We start from the raw sequence: 20,173 nt of genomic DNA, 5'->3' as shown, positions 1-20,173 counted from the left end.
TTCCCAGGTAAAGTATTCTTGGTGGAAACCATTTTTTTTTTATCAGCACTTTGAATAAATTGTGCCTCTCTTTTCTGGCTGAGAAGGTTTTGCTTAAAAATCTGCTGATATTAATATGTTGGTTCCCTTGCATGAAACAAGTTGGTTTTGTCATGGTGCTTTTAAGATTTTCTCTTTATCTGTAATTTTTGACATTTTAATTATACTGCATCTGAGTGTGGATCTCTTTGGGTTCATCCTATTTAGAATTCTCAGGACTTCCTGGATCTGGATGTCTGTTTCCTTCCCAAGGTTAGGAAAGTTTTCAGTCATTGTTTCTTCAAATATAAATTTTTTGTCCCTTTCTCTCCCTCTTCTCCTTCTGGTACCCCTATAATGTGGATGTTATTCTATTTGATGTTGTCTCAATGTATGGTGACTTTTTATAATTCTTTTTTCTTTTTGCTGCTCTGTTTGGGTATGTGCCACTGTCCTGTCCTTGAGGGCACTGATCCTTTCTTCTGCTTCATCTCATCAGATGTTGAACCCCTGGAGTGTATTTTTCAGTTCAGTTATTGTTTTGTTCAGCTCTGTGTATTCCATTTGGTACTTTCTTAAACTTTATACCTCTTTGTTGAAATTCTCAATGTGTTCATCTCTTCTTCCTGAGTTTGAAGAGCACCTTTATGACCATTATTTTGATATCTTTATCAGGAAAATTACTTATCTCTGTTTTATCAAATTTTTTTCTGAGGTTTTCACTTGTTTTTCTGTTCTTAACATATTCTTTTTTGTCCCCATTTTGCTTGATTATCTGTGTCTTTTCTATGAATTGGGTGAAACAGTTACTTTTCCCCATCTTGAAAGAATGGCCTCATGTGGAAGATGAAACTTATTGTTTATCCTTGCCTTAATTCTTGGTTTTCTCTCAAATCTTTATGATGTCCAATCATCCTGTTTTATTTTTCATAGCTTCCTGTTGTTGTAGGTGTGCCAAGACCTGTCAGTGTTCCAAATGGCAGAAGCTTAGTCAGCATCTAATTTCTGGCAAATTGAAATAAGACCTCAGACAGCAGGTTTTAAAATATGCAAGTGTATAGAGTCCTGTGGGACCACCATCATAAACCTTGCCAGCCTCCAGGCTAGGTGATCTGGAAGTGTCTTTTGTGCAACAGTTGGGAAAACCAGGACTCTAGATGCCAAGTGTATAAGCTCCTTTCTGGGAGGTACCAGTGAGCTGTGGTAAGACAGAGAGAGTTCAAAGAAGGTGCCTCCAGTCGACACTGTTTGAGAGCCAGTCAATGAAGGAGAGTCCCTTGTTGAGTATCAACAGAAGCTGAGGTACTGGATGTAAACCAGGCGCATCAGACATGAGGAACCCCCACCCAGAGACACTGGTGGACCAGATGCAGTAAAGAGAGTGTTAGATAGGGCCTATCTTCTGAGACCTCTGGGTAGGTTGTGGTGAGCCCTTAGATGTGTGTTATAGTAGAAGCCTGCCCCTCAGGCAGCAGCTGCAGTGATAAGCTGTAAGCCTCTTTCACAGAGAGACTGAGCTCCTGGGCCTCCTGCTCCTTGCTGTGCCCTGAGGGCAGTTTCTGTTTAATGACATTTTTTCTGTTTTTTATATTCTTGAGGGGCCAGTGTACATAAGCTCTGCTGGGTTCCAGAGCCGGGTGATATAGAGATGTCCCCTGGCAGCAGCGGCAAAAAATGGAGCACCAGACAAGGGTATAAACTCCTTTCTGGGAGATACCAGAAGGCTGGAGCAGGGCAGAGGGAGAGCCCAAAGACTGCATCCCTGGCCTCTGTTCCTTAGGAATGCCTCCCCTGGCCTTTATGAATATGGTAGACCACAATTTGTCAGGCCAAAGCACCTGGGAAAGTAAATAGGGCTCTTTTTTCGGAAAAAGTATGTGCCATGTTTCAGTCTTCCATCAGTGAAGTGTCCTGGGGTGGCTGCCAGCCAAGAACTGTCTCTCTGATGGTTACAGTTCATGGGACCCAAGAGCTCAAGCCCCCCTGGCCTCGTGAGCCAGCTTTCCAAGTGGTGTCCCCTAGGCTCCTACCTTAAAAACTGGGGCTCTGTAGGTACAATAAAAAGCATGGGTACCAGGTATATGTACAATCTCCCCTGCACAAGACACTGGCACTATGGAGTGTGGCAGAAGGAGAGCTCATGAAGTGTGCCTGCAGGCATTAGCTAGGCAGTGGGGGTGTCAGGGATGGCATGCACTGGCTTTAGCAAGGCAGAGGGGGAACAAGAGGGGTGCCTGACACTTTAGCGAGGCAGAGGGGAGATCAGTGAGGGAACTTAACCAAAGCAAAGGGAGAACGCAAAAATGGTACCCACCAGTGCCTCCTTCCTCAGAAAGAACCTTGACAGAGCACTCCCCCTCTGGTGGATGCATTAAGGTTGGCAAATTATTCCCCTTCACATATGGTCTGGGCACTTTTCAGACTGCTGCTTCTGCGTTGGACACTGAAGCAAGTGAGTACTTGCCCAAACGCCTTAAAAGCAGTTTCTCCATTTTCTGTATCCATTTGGGCTCATGGTCATAATTCCCAATTGTTTTCAAATTCAGATGTTTTGGAGGCTTGTCTTGCAAATACAGATCTTCAGAGTTGAGGTGCTTGAATTGGGGTGTGAGTCCCTCACTCCTTGGGGAGAAGCTCCAGGTTTGTGAGGTCCCCCTGTTTGTGGGTTTCTGCCCCAGGGGTGGGGACTTGGGCAAGACTAAGTCTCAGCCAATTTTAACAACTACCTTAAAAGGTCATTAAAGTTTATTGTGAACTTTCTTAAATTTTACACAAATGGAAATGTAGTGTGTGTAGCATAATTTTTGTATGCCTCTTTTAATTCATCAAGTTATACATGTAAAATATGTGCACTTTGTAGTATGTAATTATTCTTCAACAAATTACTTAAGAAGGGAAAATTCTAGAGGTGCCGAGATCAGGACAGGATCCAGAGCACAAGCAACTGCTTCACACTGAGCAGCGGTAGGAGACATCTCGTCTACCTGGGTGGAAAAAAAGTGTCATCAATGGATACAGGGACAGTAGAAGTAAATTAAAGCAATTTACACTTGATCCACTTTTTTTGGGTAAAACTGCTTCGGTGGCTTGGGGTTCACTGATTCGGATCCCGGGTGCGGACATGGCACCACTTGTCAAGCCAGCTGTGGCAGGCGTCCCACATATAAAGTAGAGGAAGATGGGCACGGATGTGAGCTCAGGGCCAGTCTTCCTCACCAACAAGAAGAGGATTTGTGGGGGATGTTAATGCAGGGCTAATCTTACTCAAAATATATATAGATATATATATAGAAACAGAGTTAACTGATCATATATTGATTCAAGTGAGAAGAGCAACATGGCCTCACACAATATCATGGATGAGCCTTAGAGACACAATGTGGAGACTCACAGCTTGCAGACCCACGATGAGATCAGCAGAGCTCAGAACAACTCCCCACCATGCAATCCCTTTGGTAATAAAGGTAGTATATTAAATCTGTTTCTTTCAGGATGGCTTGTTATGAAGCAACAGGTAACTGATTCAATAAACAAATTGAACAGAAGGGAGGACCATTATAATAATCTGCTCCTGATTATTCTTGGCATTTGTTCTTATTGTTGAAGACAGCATCCGTAGTTACTCTGTTATTTCATTTTATTTTAGACAACTGTATTTTAAACCTCTCATAAGGGTTCATTTCCAGGTAACCAGGAAAGACTGAAAGGACATGCATGTTTGTTCAGGAAAACTGGGACCCAGATTCACATGGCTGGACAGGAAGTCAAGCTCTCTTTTGGGTCATTCTTTAATCATAAAAGATAGATATCCTGAGCATAATGGATGATAATGATAATGATCATTCAACATCCCTTTCATAGTGATGACAATACCTAGAAGGGGGAAAACATTTTTTCTTTATAGCAATGAAAGCGTTTGTGTTGTAAATAACACTGGAAGTTTGCAAGCAGAAACAAAAGCTAATTCAATAAAAAGTAGAAAAACATCAATTAATCCTTCTTCAAAAATACAAAACCATTTACACATGGCTACCAATCCTCCATACTCCAATGAGTAGATGTACAGAGAAAAAAATAAATATTCTGCACAGAATACAAGGTGTTGTTGTAAGTTTGACTTCATAAAATTGAAAGTCCTCTGTGATTCTAAGGTCATATTAACTCACTGTGTTTATTGAAACCTGTCCTTCAATGAAAAGTCCTCTGGGAAAAATGTGCTTGATGGGCATTTTGCCAGTGACTAGGGTGGGCCTTGTGGACACCAGACTGAAAGAACATAAGACCCTAATGAGGAGAATAAAACCCAGTGACCAATTACACATCACCACAGTGTGTTACAGTCTACATTACCTGGAGGAGCAGTTGAGACAGTGACATACAAAGGAATGCCTGGCATAAAGTGAAAATTGTGCTCTCAGAGTTCCTCTATTATAAAATTATACAAACTGCCTTGGTCATCAAGTGCAGTTTTTTTTTCCATACAAGCAATACAATTCATGATAATTCTTTTGGTAAAACAAAAGAAAAATTATTTGTTATGATATATGTCATTTGAGAAAAAATATTCTAAAAAAAAATCCATGCTGTTTCATTAAGCAAATTGGAATTTACAAATATTCTGATCCATGACTGGAATAAATTTTGAAAAGTAAGAAAACAACAAAGGGAAAAAATGTTAGTTATCAAAGAGAGCAGAAAGCTTAATAAAGGGAGTTACTTGAATAGAGAAGTTGAGGTGAAAGAAGTAGAAATACCAGGAAATAAATAGAAAGAACAATATCACTTCAAACCTCTGATCAAATGATCATATCTTCTGTCCCTGAGGTTTTGACCTCTGCAAACATGGGCACTTCTTCAGTGCTGGGACAATATTGTAGTTTCCTTCACAAAGAATGATTTGAGAGCCTTCTTTATGTCTTTGTTCCTCAGGCTGTAGAGGAAGGGGTTCAGCATGGGTGTGACCAGAGTGTACATCACTGAGGCTATTGCACTTGAGTGTGAGCTGTGGGTGGCAGCAGAGCTGAGGTACACTCCTAAGACTGTACAATAAAATAAGGAGACAGCAGAGAGGTGAGACACACAGGTGGAAAATGCTTTGTACTTCCCCTGAGCTGATGAGATTCCATGTATGCAGGAAACTATCTTGGAGTAAGAGTAAAGGATACCAGCAAAAGGACCCCCACCCAGCAGGACGGCTGCAAAATACATCACCACATTGTTAAGAAAGGTGTCAGAACAGGCAAGTTGGACCATCTGATTAAGTTCACAAAAAAAGTGGGGGATTTCCAAATTGGTACAGAAGGAAAGCCTCAATGCCATTAAGCTTTGTAATAAGGAATTCAGGATACACACAATCCAGGATCCCAGAATCATCAGTCCACAGAGCTGGTGGTTCATGATGACTGTGTAGTGCAGGGGGTGGCAGATGGCCACAAACCGGTCATAGGCCATCACTGTTAGGAGAAAGATGTCCAACACTCCAAAGTGTATGAGAAAATAAATCTGTGTGATGCAGCCCTCATAGGTTATGACTTTGCTTTGTGTCTGGATGTTCCACAGCATCTTTGGGATGGTGGTGGAAGTGAAACAGATATCTACGAAGGACAGGTTGCAGAGGAAGAAGTACATGGGTGTGTGGAGGAGGGAGTCCGAACTGACAGTCAAGATGATGAGCATATTTCCACACACAGTAATCAGGTACATAGTGAGGAAAAGCCCAAATATGAGGAGCTGCCATTCTGGTTTCTCTGAAAATCCCAGAAGAAGAAATCCTGAAATTTGTGTATTATTGCCTGGTTCCATGTGGTGGAAGTGACTTCTAGGAAAGAAGGAAATAAAATGACTAATTTTCACACAAACTCGCATTACTAACATACTTGAAATGCTACAATTTATCATTTGTAGTCAAAAAATTCATGTTACTATTATGTCTATGGATATGGCCCCTTTGGGGATCCCTCATGCTACATCTGATATGGAATTTTTGCCCTAATCAACATTTTTTCTTAAGGGTCATGTATTCTACAGTTTTAATGACAGGTTCTTCATGCATTTCAGGAATGTAAACTGAGTGTTGACCATGATTTAGGCACTGTCTTGCCCATGCATATAAGATCCTGAAAACAAAAGTCCCTACAACTCAATGATGGAGATGAATATGTAGTGTAGGTAAATGATAAAATTACATAACATTTCAGATGGTGCAGGTGGCTGAGGAAAAGGAAAGCAGGCATAAAGGAGAGAGTGAAGAGGGTATTCTATTTTTCATGCATATTTAGCCAAGACCTGAAAACAAGGCGACATGTGAAGAGAGACCTCAAGTAGGACAAAGAGGGAGATGCAAGTTTACGTGGGGAAGTGTTTGTCCGGCAGAGGGAATGGTCAGTGGAAAGGCCCCATGGAAGGTGCTTCTTTCAGATGTTCAAGTCAAAAAAAGTGAAGTCAACATTGCAAAGTGCGTGAGGCTGAGAGAGTGATGAGAGATCTTGTCAGAGTGTTATGGAGTGAGGTGGCCTCTCTGCTACAGGTGAAACCTCATCCACTCTAGCTCTTGACCTTTTTTTAATCTTCTGAATTGAAACAGATCCCTGTCATAGTACTTTGTCTTGATTGAATACTGGCCCATCTATTGTAAGAGTCACCTTAGTATATGTGAGTCCTGCTACCCCTCTTCTGAGGACTTCCCACACTCCACAGGTCACACAGACACATGCACCTGTGGCACACCACGGCCTCCTGGGTTGTGTTATTCCCATGTCTTTCTCAGGTCCACACATACTGAAAATGCTAGGAATGAACACAACCCAAGTTGGCCAGATCAATGATCTCTTCTTCTGTGTAATATGGACATGGTTCCCAGAAAGTCCACTACTTAAGCCCAAATAAACTTGGGCTCCATATTGGGGTGGCCATTTTCTGCCATCCATTAATATAAACATTAAAAAATCTACTCAGTAAACAGAGAGAGAGAATAAAATGGATGAGTAGAAAAGAGATCTCATAAGCTCAGGTGTCAGCTGAAATTTCAAGACACAGAGAGCCCTACATTCAAATGCTCTTTATTAATTTTGTTTCCAAGAAATCCCCAGGGTAGAAATGATCCTGTCATTTCCATCTATTAGTTAACATTCTGGCATCTGTATTTTAAGCGTCGTGTTTTGGAGTACATGGGCTAGGTACTACTGCCCCTAGAACTGTGTTAGTCCCGCAAAATACACATGCACACACGCACAACCAGCAGACACACACAAACACACACACACACTGTGCTGTGACTTCCTGGGGCCGTGCTACTACCAGACACTTCTGACCCCAGCCACAATAATTAGGAAAGAAATGATACAAAGGAAGATGTCAACATCAGATTATCTTTACACGAAAGCATGTAAGTGTACACAAATTACAGCTTGTAAGCCTCCCATGAACATGTAAACATGGGACTCTATATTCATATAAACATTGGGTCCAGTATTTAAGAAAACATAAACAGCACTTCAAAAACTGAGAGAAGAAAGATACAGATGAAGCGAAAAAAAAAAATCAAACAAGCTCAGTTGGTTCCTAGCAATTGTGATGAAGAGAAAACTTCCTTGGTTCTGGTGCATTCCAACTCCAGTTAAATCCCCTTGATGCTCAGAATAACTAAGAAAGCAGCAAAAAAACTCACAGTTTATCCTCAAGAGAAGATAACTTAATCTTACAATAATGAGACATATTACTAATCGAACGTCCGACGAGAAAGATGAGCATAGCGAATGGGCCCTCGATTTATAACAGAAAATACACAACATGCAAGTATTGTGAGGGGTTTTTAAAAATGTAATGGTAAAAGACTTTTTAATAGTATTAAATGCAAAAATTCTGCAATTGGAAACTGAGTTTTGAATCTTGGAACTACCACATATTAACTGTTTATCTATGGAGAGCCAACGGACCATTCTAAATGTTAATATCCTCACCCAAATAGTCTGTAGGTGGTCGACAGATTTAGTCAGTATGTGAAAAATGCTTAAAATATCTTCTTCCTGTTAGTAAATGAATGACTATCACTGGTTATAAATTGAGACCAATTTTTTTCTGCTACCTCTCGAGTGTCTCCATTGCTTCCCCACTCTAGGGGGTGGAATAATTGTAAAATAAAACTCTGTAACATACCTTTTCTGCATAATAAATACATTTTTTTTATTGGCTATCCAACATGGAGACAATACTGTAAAATGTACCTCTCAAGAACTGTTGTTGCAAAGTAATACCTACCTCCATGGTCTGGAATTTCTAATAAATACAGAACATGTTCAAATGCACCCCTCTTAAATATTTAAAAAATGTCTTTAGCTTACTATACATACTTCCAAACATAACTATATTTTACAACTCCTATGAACTGCAAAACTCAGATATGTTCTAATTTTACTGGAAATGTTTTACACCTCCCCTTCCTTCTTCATTCTTATCCAACTGGACTTCTTGTCCCATCATTTAATTGTAACAACAACCTTTGTATTTCTGAGTTCAAAAGATGCTTCTCACTTTTAACATATTAAATAAATTAATTATAAATTAGTTAATCTACTCATCAAAAAATGGCAATATTTCAGCTTTGGCTAGACTGGTTTGGCTCCCAGGTGACCTCAGGTAAAAGTTCTCTTCTTCCACTCTCTCTGAACCTTTTATGAAGTACCCAGTGAGCTCTCAGACTCACCTGGACGGGACCTCTGGGACAAAGGTCTTCATGTGGAAATCTGAATTCCTTCCTGGATGACTGTTCTTAGAGATTGAAGCTGTGTTTCCAGACACTACAGCAGGAAGCAGTCAAACATCAGTTCCCAAACCAAACTTAAGATTCCATGAGCAGTAACGATACCCTGTCCAGCTCAAAGGTTGCGCATGTGGATAGACTGTCACAGAGGAGATGTTTACAGCTCCCTATGTCTGCTCACTAGGCGCTGTTTGCATTGTTACTCCCACCTCTGAGTGCATCAATTCCCTGTGAAACACTGGTCTGGACACAACAGAAATTATTCCTGTTGACTCTCTTTTCTCAAGAGACCAGATTAGAAATCAAGTGAATTCATTTTTTATTACTCCTTCTCCATGCACTCATTTGACTTCAAGAAGTCTAACCTCCCTTGCATTTATCTCAACCTTGATTTAGTGTTTTCAGCAAATCTAGATGGATGAATCTGACTTGATTAAGTTACTTGAGGCTCCAAATTATTGACTTGTGGGGGGGAGCAGCTCTTGATATCTATAGAAAATTGGTATTCCTGTCTTCAACAAGGAAGAATAGTGTGTTCCTTTGATATAAAACCATAGGTACCATAACCATTGGCTTCATTGCACTTTTGACAACTCTATTAGGTGTCTCATTCTTTTAGCACAAATTAAGAGCTATCATTTAGTCCTTCATTTGTAAATGTTAGTTAATTATAACACATATTTAGATGCTTTTATGCACCATAAACCTAGCTTAGGTTCTTATATGGCTTATCTCATTTAAGTTTTTAAAAGTCCATTCTATGTGGTCAGCCCTATTATGAACCTCACTTTACATTTTCAGAAATGGGGTTCAGAAGGGTAAAGTGACTTCTCCAAAGTTATGACTGAGTAAGTGATGAGTTCTTGTTGAAACTCCAAGTTGTTTTTGGTTCTCACGCTCTATGCCAGGAGTCGTCAACCAGGGGTAATTTTGCCTGCAAGGACACTTGGCACTGTCTGCAGATGTTTTTGGTTCTCACAACTGCGGAAGTATAACTGCCACCTAATGGGTTGAGGCCAGGTGTACTGCTCAGCGTCCTACAATGCACAGAATGCCCCCACCACAAAGAACTGTGCAGCACAAATGTCAACAGTGGGAAGATTGAGAAATACTATTCTAACCCAGAGCGTCTCCACCATCAAAGTGCATACAAATCACTTGTGGATCTTGTTCAAATTCAGATTCTGATTCAGCGCGAGTAAGGCTGGTCCAGAGATTCTGCATTTGTGACTGCTCCCAGTTGATGTTGATGCTGCAGGTTTGATCCGTGGACCACTCTGAGTGTCCACACTGTGGTCCAGTGTTAGAGACAGATGTAGGTATTTTGAGGCCTCCTCCACTAGGAACGCTCTCACACAGCTTAGGTCTGACATTGTCATCAAAAGTTGGCCTCAGTAGTTCAGCTTCTGCATACACAAGTTTACACATCTCTCTCATGTATTTCCCTCATGACAGGAAACTGAACTTTTAGGCCTTTGGTTCTTTGTCTATAATCTCAGGATATTCCATCTCTGTTATGCAGTGGATGTGAGAAGTAAGAAATATTTTAGAGCTCAGCTCTAAATATTAAAAACAGAGATTTTCTTTAATTCAGAATTTCTCAATCTCAGCACGATTGGCATTCTGGGACAGATCATCGTCTGAGGTGGGGTGTGTTCTGTGCATTGCAGGCCTCCACCCACCCCTCCCCAATGTCACGTCCCAAAGCATCTCTGGATGCTGCTAATGCCCCTTTGGAACAAAATTGCCCCGGTAAGAGCCACAGTTTTCATTAACCATCTCAAAATGTTTTAGTTGTATAGGTATATCAGCAATTTTGATAAAGAATATAAAAGAACAGCAAAAGTGTAAATGGCACAGCCACATCATGAGAAATTTGGGGACCATCAAAATAATGAATCAGCATTTTGCTGGTTTATTAGAGTGATGTCCATATGGTACCACTGAGTAAGAAAGAAAGGGAGAGACAAGATGGAATAAAACATTTTCCTAAAACATAAAGAGCACTTCTCATGTGCACAGGAGTCTGCTTATGCATTTGAACTTAAGGTGTGTGAATATGTATGGGTGCATACATCAAAAGAAAAGTTTTTTTTTAAAAAAAAAAAAAAACTAGCAACTTAGGGAGGGAAGAATCACAGTGAGGATGCTATTGACTGAATGTAGTACTTTCAAAACAACTGTAGGAAACCAAAGAGATTGAAAATTAGAAATCAACTTCATACAAATATAAAATATTAAAATTTGATGACATTCATGAGTGGCTATTCATGATTCAATTGCTGAAGACTTGGAAAAAAGGGATATAACAAAAAGGTTTTTTTGAAATTCAGAGAGGAAGCAGTATCTAAAGTTATAATTTTATTTCATATGAAGATATAGGAGTTTAAATATGCTTATTGTAGATACAGATAATGTTTAATCAAATGTAAAGGAGATTGGCTTCCAGATTATGGGCAAAAATGATACACCTTTTAGAAATAGATGTAATCACAAAACACAAAAAGAAAAAATCAAGGATTAACAGAGATGTTAAAACAAGTTGGAAAAATGTATAACGAGTGATTTATTAGCACAATATGCAGAGGAACCTTCATTTTGATTTTTGTTTAAAGCAAAGATTCTCAAGTGAAGAATAAAAATGACAGCTCATCTTTCAGTTACAAACAAATCAAAGGAGGAACACAAGATAAATGACTGATAGAATCGACCACAGAATTTATAAACTCTTACACATTCTCCTCAGTAGATCTATACATGAACCAGTGAACCAAAAGGAAAACAGCTAGTTGGTGAAAAAAAATCCTTTTATTTTTTGAAGGAATAAATACAGAAACAGGAATAGAAACACTGTGACCTCGTCGTACAAAAGCTAAGGACTCCCATGGACAATTCACAACAGAGAAGCATAGGGCTACAAACCCACAAACACAGTCAGGTTCACAGGTAATAAAATAAGTGGAAAGTAAAGCTCATTAGCATACCTCTTTTCACATGTTACATAATTTTCTATCATGCGAATACCCAGAGTGAGAAGATAGCATGATAGATATGCCTCATGACCTGCTGATGTAAGATAATCTTTTCAAGCATTCCTTAGTCTGGATCTTTCTCATCTTTAGGGAAATACAGTCAAATACGCTTCACTTCAAAAATAAAGAAAGAAACGCCCTCACTTCACGGTACTTCCCTTCTCAGTTGATACGCTATTTTTCCACACTCATTAACGGCAAAGATCCCTAGAATTCTGTTCTGCTTTTGTGGGGAGAACTTTACACCTCTCATTCCCTTTTCTAACTGAGCGTCCATTACTCTAATTTAACTGTCAACACTGGACCCGTGTATTGCTGAATTCAACGTTCACTTTTTGGTTTGACATTACAAATGAATACATTAATTACTTGATAAAGCAAACAAACAAACACAGTGAGCTCTGCAATCTGGGCTGTGCAGGATTGGCTCTCAGGTCACCTCAGGTAAACCTTGGATTTCCTGCTCTTGAACCTTTCCCACAGTGTCTACAGGGCTCCTGGATGTTGTCTCTGAGAAGAGGGTCTCTGAGTAGAAATATGATTTCTGCTTGGATGGTAGAGGAGGGAGACTGAAGGTCTATCACCAGACAAGAGAGCAAGAAGGAGTCAAACATCAGTTATGAACAAGACTTAGGACTCCATAAGCAGCAACCACGTCCCACCCAGTCCAAGGTGACACATGCTGAGGGACTACAGCAGAAGGGACATTTACAGATGCCTATATCTGCTCATTAGGTACATTTCCTCTGGTTATTCCAACCCCTGAGCGCATAATTTCCCTGAGAGACACTGGTTTGTTCAAGAGGGAGATTTTTCTACTGATTCTCTGTTTCTTGGAGATCTGGTTAGAAGTCAGTGGGAGCCAGTTTTGCTTCCTCCTTTTCATTTAACCCTCCTGCCTTCTAGAGGCCTGGAAGTACATTATCACATCCCTGAGTTTAAGTTCTGTCTAATAGGTAAGATGGAGAAACTTGTGGATTAGACCTCTTGTATCTTCAAAGTATTAATTTTTGATGGGGACACAGCCCCTGACATCTCCAGAAAATTGCTTTTCCAGTCTTCAATAAGGGTTGTGAGAGAAGTGTTGCATTTGGGAGTAGCCACATTTTCGTTAAGACAAAAAGGTGAAGGTGATTATTTCAAGAGAACAACTGTATTCATGCAAGATTTTTGTTCTTTTGATGGACTTAAACCAGATTTGGGGACCACTCATTTCCTATCTTTCCATTTACACGTCCTCTGTGCTCTCCTAGTAATCCTCAATTGCTTTGACTTTTCTGATGGCAACAGTCTGTGTCTGACATTGTCCCAGGATGGCTTTTCCACATGTGAACTTCATCCTGGGCATCCCTTGTCATGAAATCTGCACTGACTCTCCACTATTTTCATAAATAAGTGTCAATTCTGTAGCCAAAATATGTGCATTTCTGTTTTCTGAATGCTGTCTACCTGCCCAGGATCATGGTTCAATTTTCATCCTTTGCCCTGACTTTTGGTCAAAATAATAAACTCTTTGAAATATCTTGTGTACACCTTACAATTCAATTATCATCCACATTTATCCTGTGATCTCTCTTCCTGGAGACATTTTACCCTTTTATTCACCTTTAAGGCTCAGTAGTATGATAAGCTTGTCTACGTGGCCTTCACTAACCTCCCCTGGAAGAGTTGACTATGTTTGTATCCTCTTTGTCAGATTTCAGTGCCACCTCAGGTAATTGCATTCATTTATTTTATGTCTCTTATCCTGTGAATGCCTCAGGAGAAGGAACAATTTCTTACACTTTTCTTCATCCTTGGGACATAGTTTAGTGCCTACCATATAGTAATTGCTGCATAATAATTTGCAAAATGCCCAAAAGAGCAAATGGTTAAGTGACATTAAGCAGATATTGTCTACAATGAAAGAGAAAGGAGAAGAAGGGAAAAAGGAGAAACGTTCTTGAGCGGGGGAGGTTCCATGATTGTGAGCCATTTGGAGAAAGAAGATATTAAGGTATTCAGAATCTCTCTTACAAAACAGGGATTGGACAATTATTATGAGATATTCCGATATTAACAGTGAAAACACCTAAAGAGAGGTGACCTCCTCCTGGGACACAGAAGTTTAATAGTAGAAGAGGCGATCACGGAACACCAAAGCTGTTTCCCAAGATTGAAGTTGGGACAAATTGGCATCCTGTTTTTTGTCTCCTGGCTCTGGAGAACTAAGTCTCATAAGGGGAAGAGAGACAAAGAATATTTCATTAATGAAATTCATGGGAATTGAGCCCCTAAAGAAGCAGAAATTGTGAATGCTTCTGCTACACCCACTACAATCTATTCTCCCAATCTCAGGTGATGAGAAAACATCATTGCGTTCTGGCAACTTCATGAGTGGGGCCATCTGCCCTTCATGTAGGCATAACTTCCAACATTATTTATCATCCATGGAGGAAAGTGGATCAGTGCTGTCAGGCTATTCTGTGATGACATCGAGGTGAGCACAGCATTTTCACAAGTGCTCAGGGACCGTGTGATGGTGTGAGGGAGCCTTTTTATTGGTAGTTACTTTGGGGGCATCACTAGGGAAAGTAAGTTATACAGAATGTAGTAACAGCAAGTCCTGCCAATACTGACTCTGATTCTGGAAGGAAACTCGGGAATCAAACATCTTTCTCCGATCTATCTTTTCCAGTGTTTATGCTTAATCATGGGGCCTTCATTCCTCAATAGTATTTCCTTGTCTTTCATGGTTTATTCTTTTCCTCCCATTTTGGGAATGTCTGTTTATGCTTCTTCAATAATTTGTTTTTGCAGTCATTAAAAAGATCTCTTTTTTTTCCAGCAGTTAATATACGGTAGGCACTAAATTTTATTCTGGATATTAAGTAATGGCTAAGACACTGTTTATTCTCACAAGGTACTCATTGTCTAAACACGATGAGAGATGTAAAAAAACTGTAATATCCTGAGGTGATGTTGAACTCTGGTGAAGTTTATCCAAAGAAGTTGACTCTGCAATGAGAGTCTAGTGAAAGCTTCACAGACAAGCTTGTGACTGTGCTCAGCCTTGAACAAGGTGTTGGAATTCTCCCAGGTGGTCGAGAGGTGGGAGCACTCCAGGATGAGCCAAGAGAGGAGGACATTTAGGGGTTAATTAGACTGTAAGGTGTGTTTATAAAATGACAATATGACATTGTAATTGCAATGCAGATTATTACTATCTGACCAATACTCAGTAGCAGAGGGTGGGAAATGAAACCACATGAGCCTGGTCAGAGAGAACACAGTCAGATGAAGAAAGAGCCTTATATTTTGGCCACAGGATTGTAGTTTGATTCTGAAATTAGTAGACAGTAAATGCAGGTTTCATGCAAGGGGACAGCCATGATCAAGTCTGCTCTGTGTAAAAGTCACCCAGGTCAATGTGAGGAACAGACTATTGCTGCTTTCAAAGTGTGAGAGAGACTGAGAGACGGAAACAGCACAGAAACCCTGGGAGTGGAAGGAGAGGAGTGGGTCTCTGAGGGGGGAAAATAATTTATCCAAAAATTCCAACTAATTTTTTCATTAACTAGTGTATTTTTACTAGAAACAATGCCAGAAATGTTGTATTCATCATTTAAATCTCCCAGAAACTATGAATTTGGTATCATTATCCTATTTTATGAGGAATGTGACTGACTGTAGTGATAGTGCTTGTGCAGGGCACATAATGGAGTCTGGAGACATGTTCACAACTCATCGTTTCCAGGTATTTTGCATTTCGCGAGTACTCATATTTAATTAACTTTATTTTTTGAAGAGTTGTACACTTACAAAAAACTTGCTTTGATAGTACAGAGAGTTTCCCTCAGCTCCATTCCCAGTTTATGCTCGTATGAACACATCCTGTCTGTTATCCTACACTACATTTAGTCCTTTCTGCCTAGCCTCCCCTGGCTGTGACAGGTTCTCAGGCTTTCATTGTTTTTTAAGAACCTGGTAATTTTAGGGAGTAACGGTCAGGTGTTTTGTAAAATGTGCTTCAACAGAATTTGTCTGTTTTATTCTCATGATTAGGTTGGGATTATGGATTTGGGGCAAGAAGATCAGAGGAGTAATTTGCCATTTTCATCACAGCATTTCAAGGGTCCGTGCTCTCCCTGTGACTTCCCCCCATTGATGTTGATGTTGGTCACCTGGCTGAGGCTGCGTTTGTCAGATGTCTCCCCTGCGCAGTCACTCTATCCCCTCTGTCCACCCCGTCCCCTTTGTAGGGACTTTTGTCTGTGCAGCCCACGCTTAAGGAGCGGAGAGTTAGGCTCGACCTCCTTTAGAGCAGAATGTCCGAGTGAATCATTGGTGTTCTCCCGCACATGAGATTTGTGTCTTTTCATTTCCTTATTATTCAGTTATTTACATTGGTACAGTATTGATATTCATACATTCTTCGGGTTATTATCCAACAACTTTATTTATTTTGTTGCTCAAATTGTTCCAGCTTTGGCAATCGAGAGCTGCTTCAGTTCGCTGATGTGTCCCTTTGGCGTACCCCCGTCATTCTTGGCTTTTTTTGAGTGGCATTTCATTACTTTCTTATGTTGAATGACACTTTAGTCTCATTTTCCTACATTTCCTGCCCGGATCCTAGAACCAGTTATTTCTACAAGGAGCGCTGTTTCCTTTTGTTGGAGTGTGGTATTAGAATTAAGACCTGGGTACCAGGTGTGTTTGTTGCTGTCAGGGCATTAGATCCTTTCAGAGGACGTAGCAAGGAAATATATTTGTGTGTAGTAACCTGTGTGTATTCAAAACCCTATAAATATATCTATACTCAGCCTTCTGTGTCTATGTTCAGCTAAAGTAAGTTCACACTGATGTCTCCAACTCTGTCTCCACGTGGATCATTCTAGACTCTTCCCCTTGCTTATCTGTAAACTCCTACTCCAAATAATAACCTTGTCCCCACTGTTCACTATCCATTTACTTATCTGCTTATTTTCAGTGCACATGTATAGAAGTATCAGCATTGGTAACGATACCCCCTGGGTCACAACTTTATCAGCTACAATACAGTGTGTCTGCACAGTTTCTTTCATCTTCAGTTTTACAGACTCGACTCACTTCCCAAATTACATATTTCTGCACATTTTCACCCACTGCATTCATTCAGACTGTTTCATACATTTGTAATACAGTTAGATTTTTTTCACATCTTTCATTCACTTCTGGGATTTTCTTGGACACCTACATGGCTTTTTGTTTGCACACATTGTTTCACTCTCTGTGCTGTAAAGTTAAAGGTTTTGATAACTATCTAATGATTTGTCCATATTTACAGTATTATGCAGAAGAATTTCACTGTGCTAAAAAATCCCTTGTGCTTTATCCATTCGACTATCCTTCCTCTTCCGTGAAGACCGTGCTACCACTGTCATTTTATTGTCTCTATATATTTGCCTTTCCTAGAATGACATAAAATTAGTGTTATACAATAGCCTCTTCAGATTGCTTCTTTTACTTAGAATAAGTGTTAAAATTCATTCATGTCTTTTTGTGACTTAATGCTTTGTTTCCTTTTATCACTAAATAATAATACTCCATTTTATAGCCATACCCCTGTTCTTTCTCCACTCACCTATTGAAGAACATCTTGGTCATTTCCAGTGCTTAGAAAGTATAAATAAAGCTACGCTACTATCTATATTAGCCCACAGGTGCTTTGTAAACCTATTTCCAAATTACTTGGGTAAATACCTAAGAATACAGTTGCTGGATTGTGTGGTAAGTCTATGCTCATCTTTCTAAGAAACTGCCAAACTGTCTTCTGATATGGCTGTACCATTTTGCTTTCCAGATCACAATAAATGAGAGTTTGTTTTGCCCCATATCCTCGCTTGCAGTTGGTATGGTCAGTTTCCTGCATTTATCAGTTCTAATAGGTGTGTAGAAGTGTCTCATTGAGGTTTTATTTGAAATTCCCGAATGACCTATGGCAGTGGTCATCTGTCCTCAGGCTCATTTTCTGTCTGTATGTCTTCTTTGGTGAGGGATATATTCAGGTCTTTTGCCCATTTTTCAATAAGGTTGTTTATTTTTTTGTTATGGTTGACTTTTAAGAATTCTTTACATATATCTTGGACATATTTTCTTTATCATATATCTGTTTTGCAAATATTGTCTGCCAGTCTGTAATTTGTCTTTTGACTCATCGATTTTGCCTTCCACAAAGCAGGAGTTTTTAATTTAATAAAGTCTAACTTGGGCCCGGCCCGCTGGCGCAGTGGTGAAGTTCACGCACTCCACTTCAGCAGCCTGAGGTTCACAGATTCAGATCCTGGGTGTAGACCTACACTCAGCTTGTCAAGCCATGCCATGACAGCATCCCACAGGCCAAATAGAGGAAAATTGGCACAGATCAGGGTCAATCTTCCTGATTAGCTCAGGGTCAATCTTCCTTACCAAAATAATAAATAAAGTCTAACATCAGTTTTTTTTCATAGATTATATTTTCAGTTTGTATCTTAATAACATAATTCCAGATTCAAGTCCACTTAGAGTTTGTTGCATAATTTTTTTTAGAAGTTTTATTGTTTTGCATTACATTTAGGTCTCTGTTCCATTTTCTAAAAGTTTGTGAAAGTGTAAATTCTATATCTATGTTCATTTTTGTAAGAGCTTTAATGAGGTGCAGTTGATAGAGAAAGAACCTGACATATCTAATATGTACTATCTGATGACTTCCCCCCCCATACCAACTGACATATATGTATAAATTTCTCCTTTAGCCTGTGACAGGGTGGATCACATTGATTTGATTTTGGAATGCTGATGAAACCTTGCATACCTGAAACAATTTCCTCTTTGTCCTGGTGTATGATTGTTTTACATTGTGGGCTTCAGTTTTCTAATATTTCATAGAAGATGGTACCTGCTCATTTATGAGAATTGTTGTTCTCAAGTTTTCCCTACTTTTAAACTCTAGTTTTGCTTTTAGGGTATTGCTGGCCTCATAAGATGAGTTGGAAAGTGTTGTCTCTGGTTATATTTTCTGGAACAGATTGTTGGGAATTAGTATGATTTCTTTCTTAAATGTTTGGAAGAATTCACTAGTAGTTTTTGTTGAAAACGAATAGTTTTTATTATAGCCACATATATGTAACATAAAATTTGCCATTTTGACCATTTTAAGTGTAAAACTCACTGGCATAAAGTACATTCACATATTTTTTTAAGATTTTTTTTTTATTTTTCCTTTTTCTCCCCAAAGCCCCCTAGTACACAGTTGTACACTCTCTGCTGTGGGTCCTTCCAGTTGTGGCATGCGGGACACAGCCTCAGCGTGGCTCGATGAGCAGTGCCATGTCCGCACCCAGCATTCGAACCAACAAAACACTGGGCCACCTGCAGCGAGCGTGCGAACTCAACCACTCGGCCACGGGGCCAGCCCCAAGTACATTCACATTTTTGTGAAGCTTTCACCACTTTCTCCCAAAGTTTTTATTATTATTATTTTTTAATTATCCCAAACTCAAACTTTATGCCCTTTAAAGAGTTACTCCTCTTCATCCTCCCTGTACCCCCTGGTAATCTCTGTTCTACTTTCCGTTTCTTTGAATATAACTTTACCAATGTGCCATATGTATAGAGTCATGCAATATTTGTGCGTGTGTGTGTGAGTGCGCATGTGTATGGCTTATTTCACTTAGCGCAGTGTCTTCAAGGATCACCCATGTGGTGATCTGTATTAGTATTTCATTCATTTTTGTGAGTAATATTTCCCTGCATGCATACATCACATTTTGTTACTCTCTTAGTCCACTGGTAGGATTGGGACATTTTGGCTATTGTGAAGAATGCTCTTATGACTACTGGTGTACAAATATCTGACTGAATCCCTGCTTTCAGTCTTTTTGTGGATGTACCTAGGGTTGGAAATGCTGGTCATATGATAATTCAGTGTATACATTTTCTGGAAGAGCCACAGTTTTTCACAGGGGCTGCACCACTTTTGTTCTCAGCAGCAGTGTGCAGGGGTTCCACTCTCTCCACATCCTAGCCAACACTTGTTACTTTTTCTTCAATAATATCCATTTCCTTGGTGTTAAGTGGTCTAGCATTATGGTGTTGAATTTCATCTCCCTAATGACTAATTATGTTGAATATCTTTTCATGTACTTATTGGCTATTTATCTTCTTTGGAGAAATGTCTATTCAATTCCTTCAGCCATTTATTTATGTATTTATTGCTGAGGAAGATTCACCCTGAGCTAACATCAGTAGCCAATCTTCCTCTTTTTGCTTGAGGAAGATTTACCCTGAGCTAATATCTTCCTCTGTTTTGTACGTGGATCAGCGCCACATCAGGTCTGCACCCAGGAACAGAACCCATGCCATCAAA

At 39.7% G+C, this 20,173-nt stretch overlaps 1 protein-coding gene across 1 annotated transcript; it reads right to left on the bottom strand.

Annotated features, from left to right (window-relative positions):
* Window positions 1-4,872: 4,872 nt before the first annotated feature.
* On the bottom strand, window positions 4,873-5,820 carry LOC106848560 (olfactory receptor 1571-like). Its single transcript, XM_070500822.1, has one exon. It carries the CDS (start codon window positions 5,818-5,820, stop codon window positions 4,873-4,875), a length of 948 nt encoding a protein of 315 aa, XP_070356923.1.
* Between the last annotated feature and the right edge of the window lie 14,353 nt (window positions 5,821-20,173).

Source organism: Equus asinus, chromosome 29 (genome assembly GCF_041296235.1).
Source record: "Equus asinus isolate D_3611 breed Donkey chromosome 29, EquAss-T2T_v2, whole genome shotgun sequence".
NCBI lineage: Eukaryota > Metazoa > Chordata > Mammalia > Perissodactyla > Equidae > Equus > Equus asinus.
Note: the sequence above shows the minus strand (reverse complement) of the source record. Positions and strands in the feature narration are given on the sequence as shown.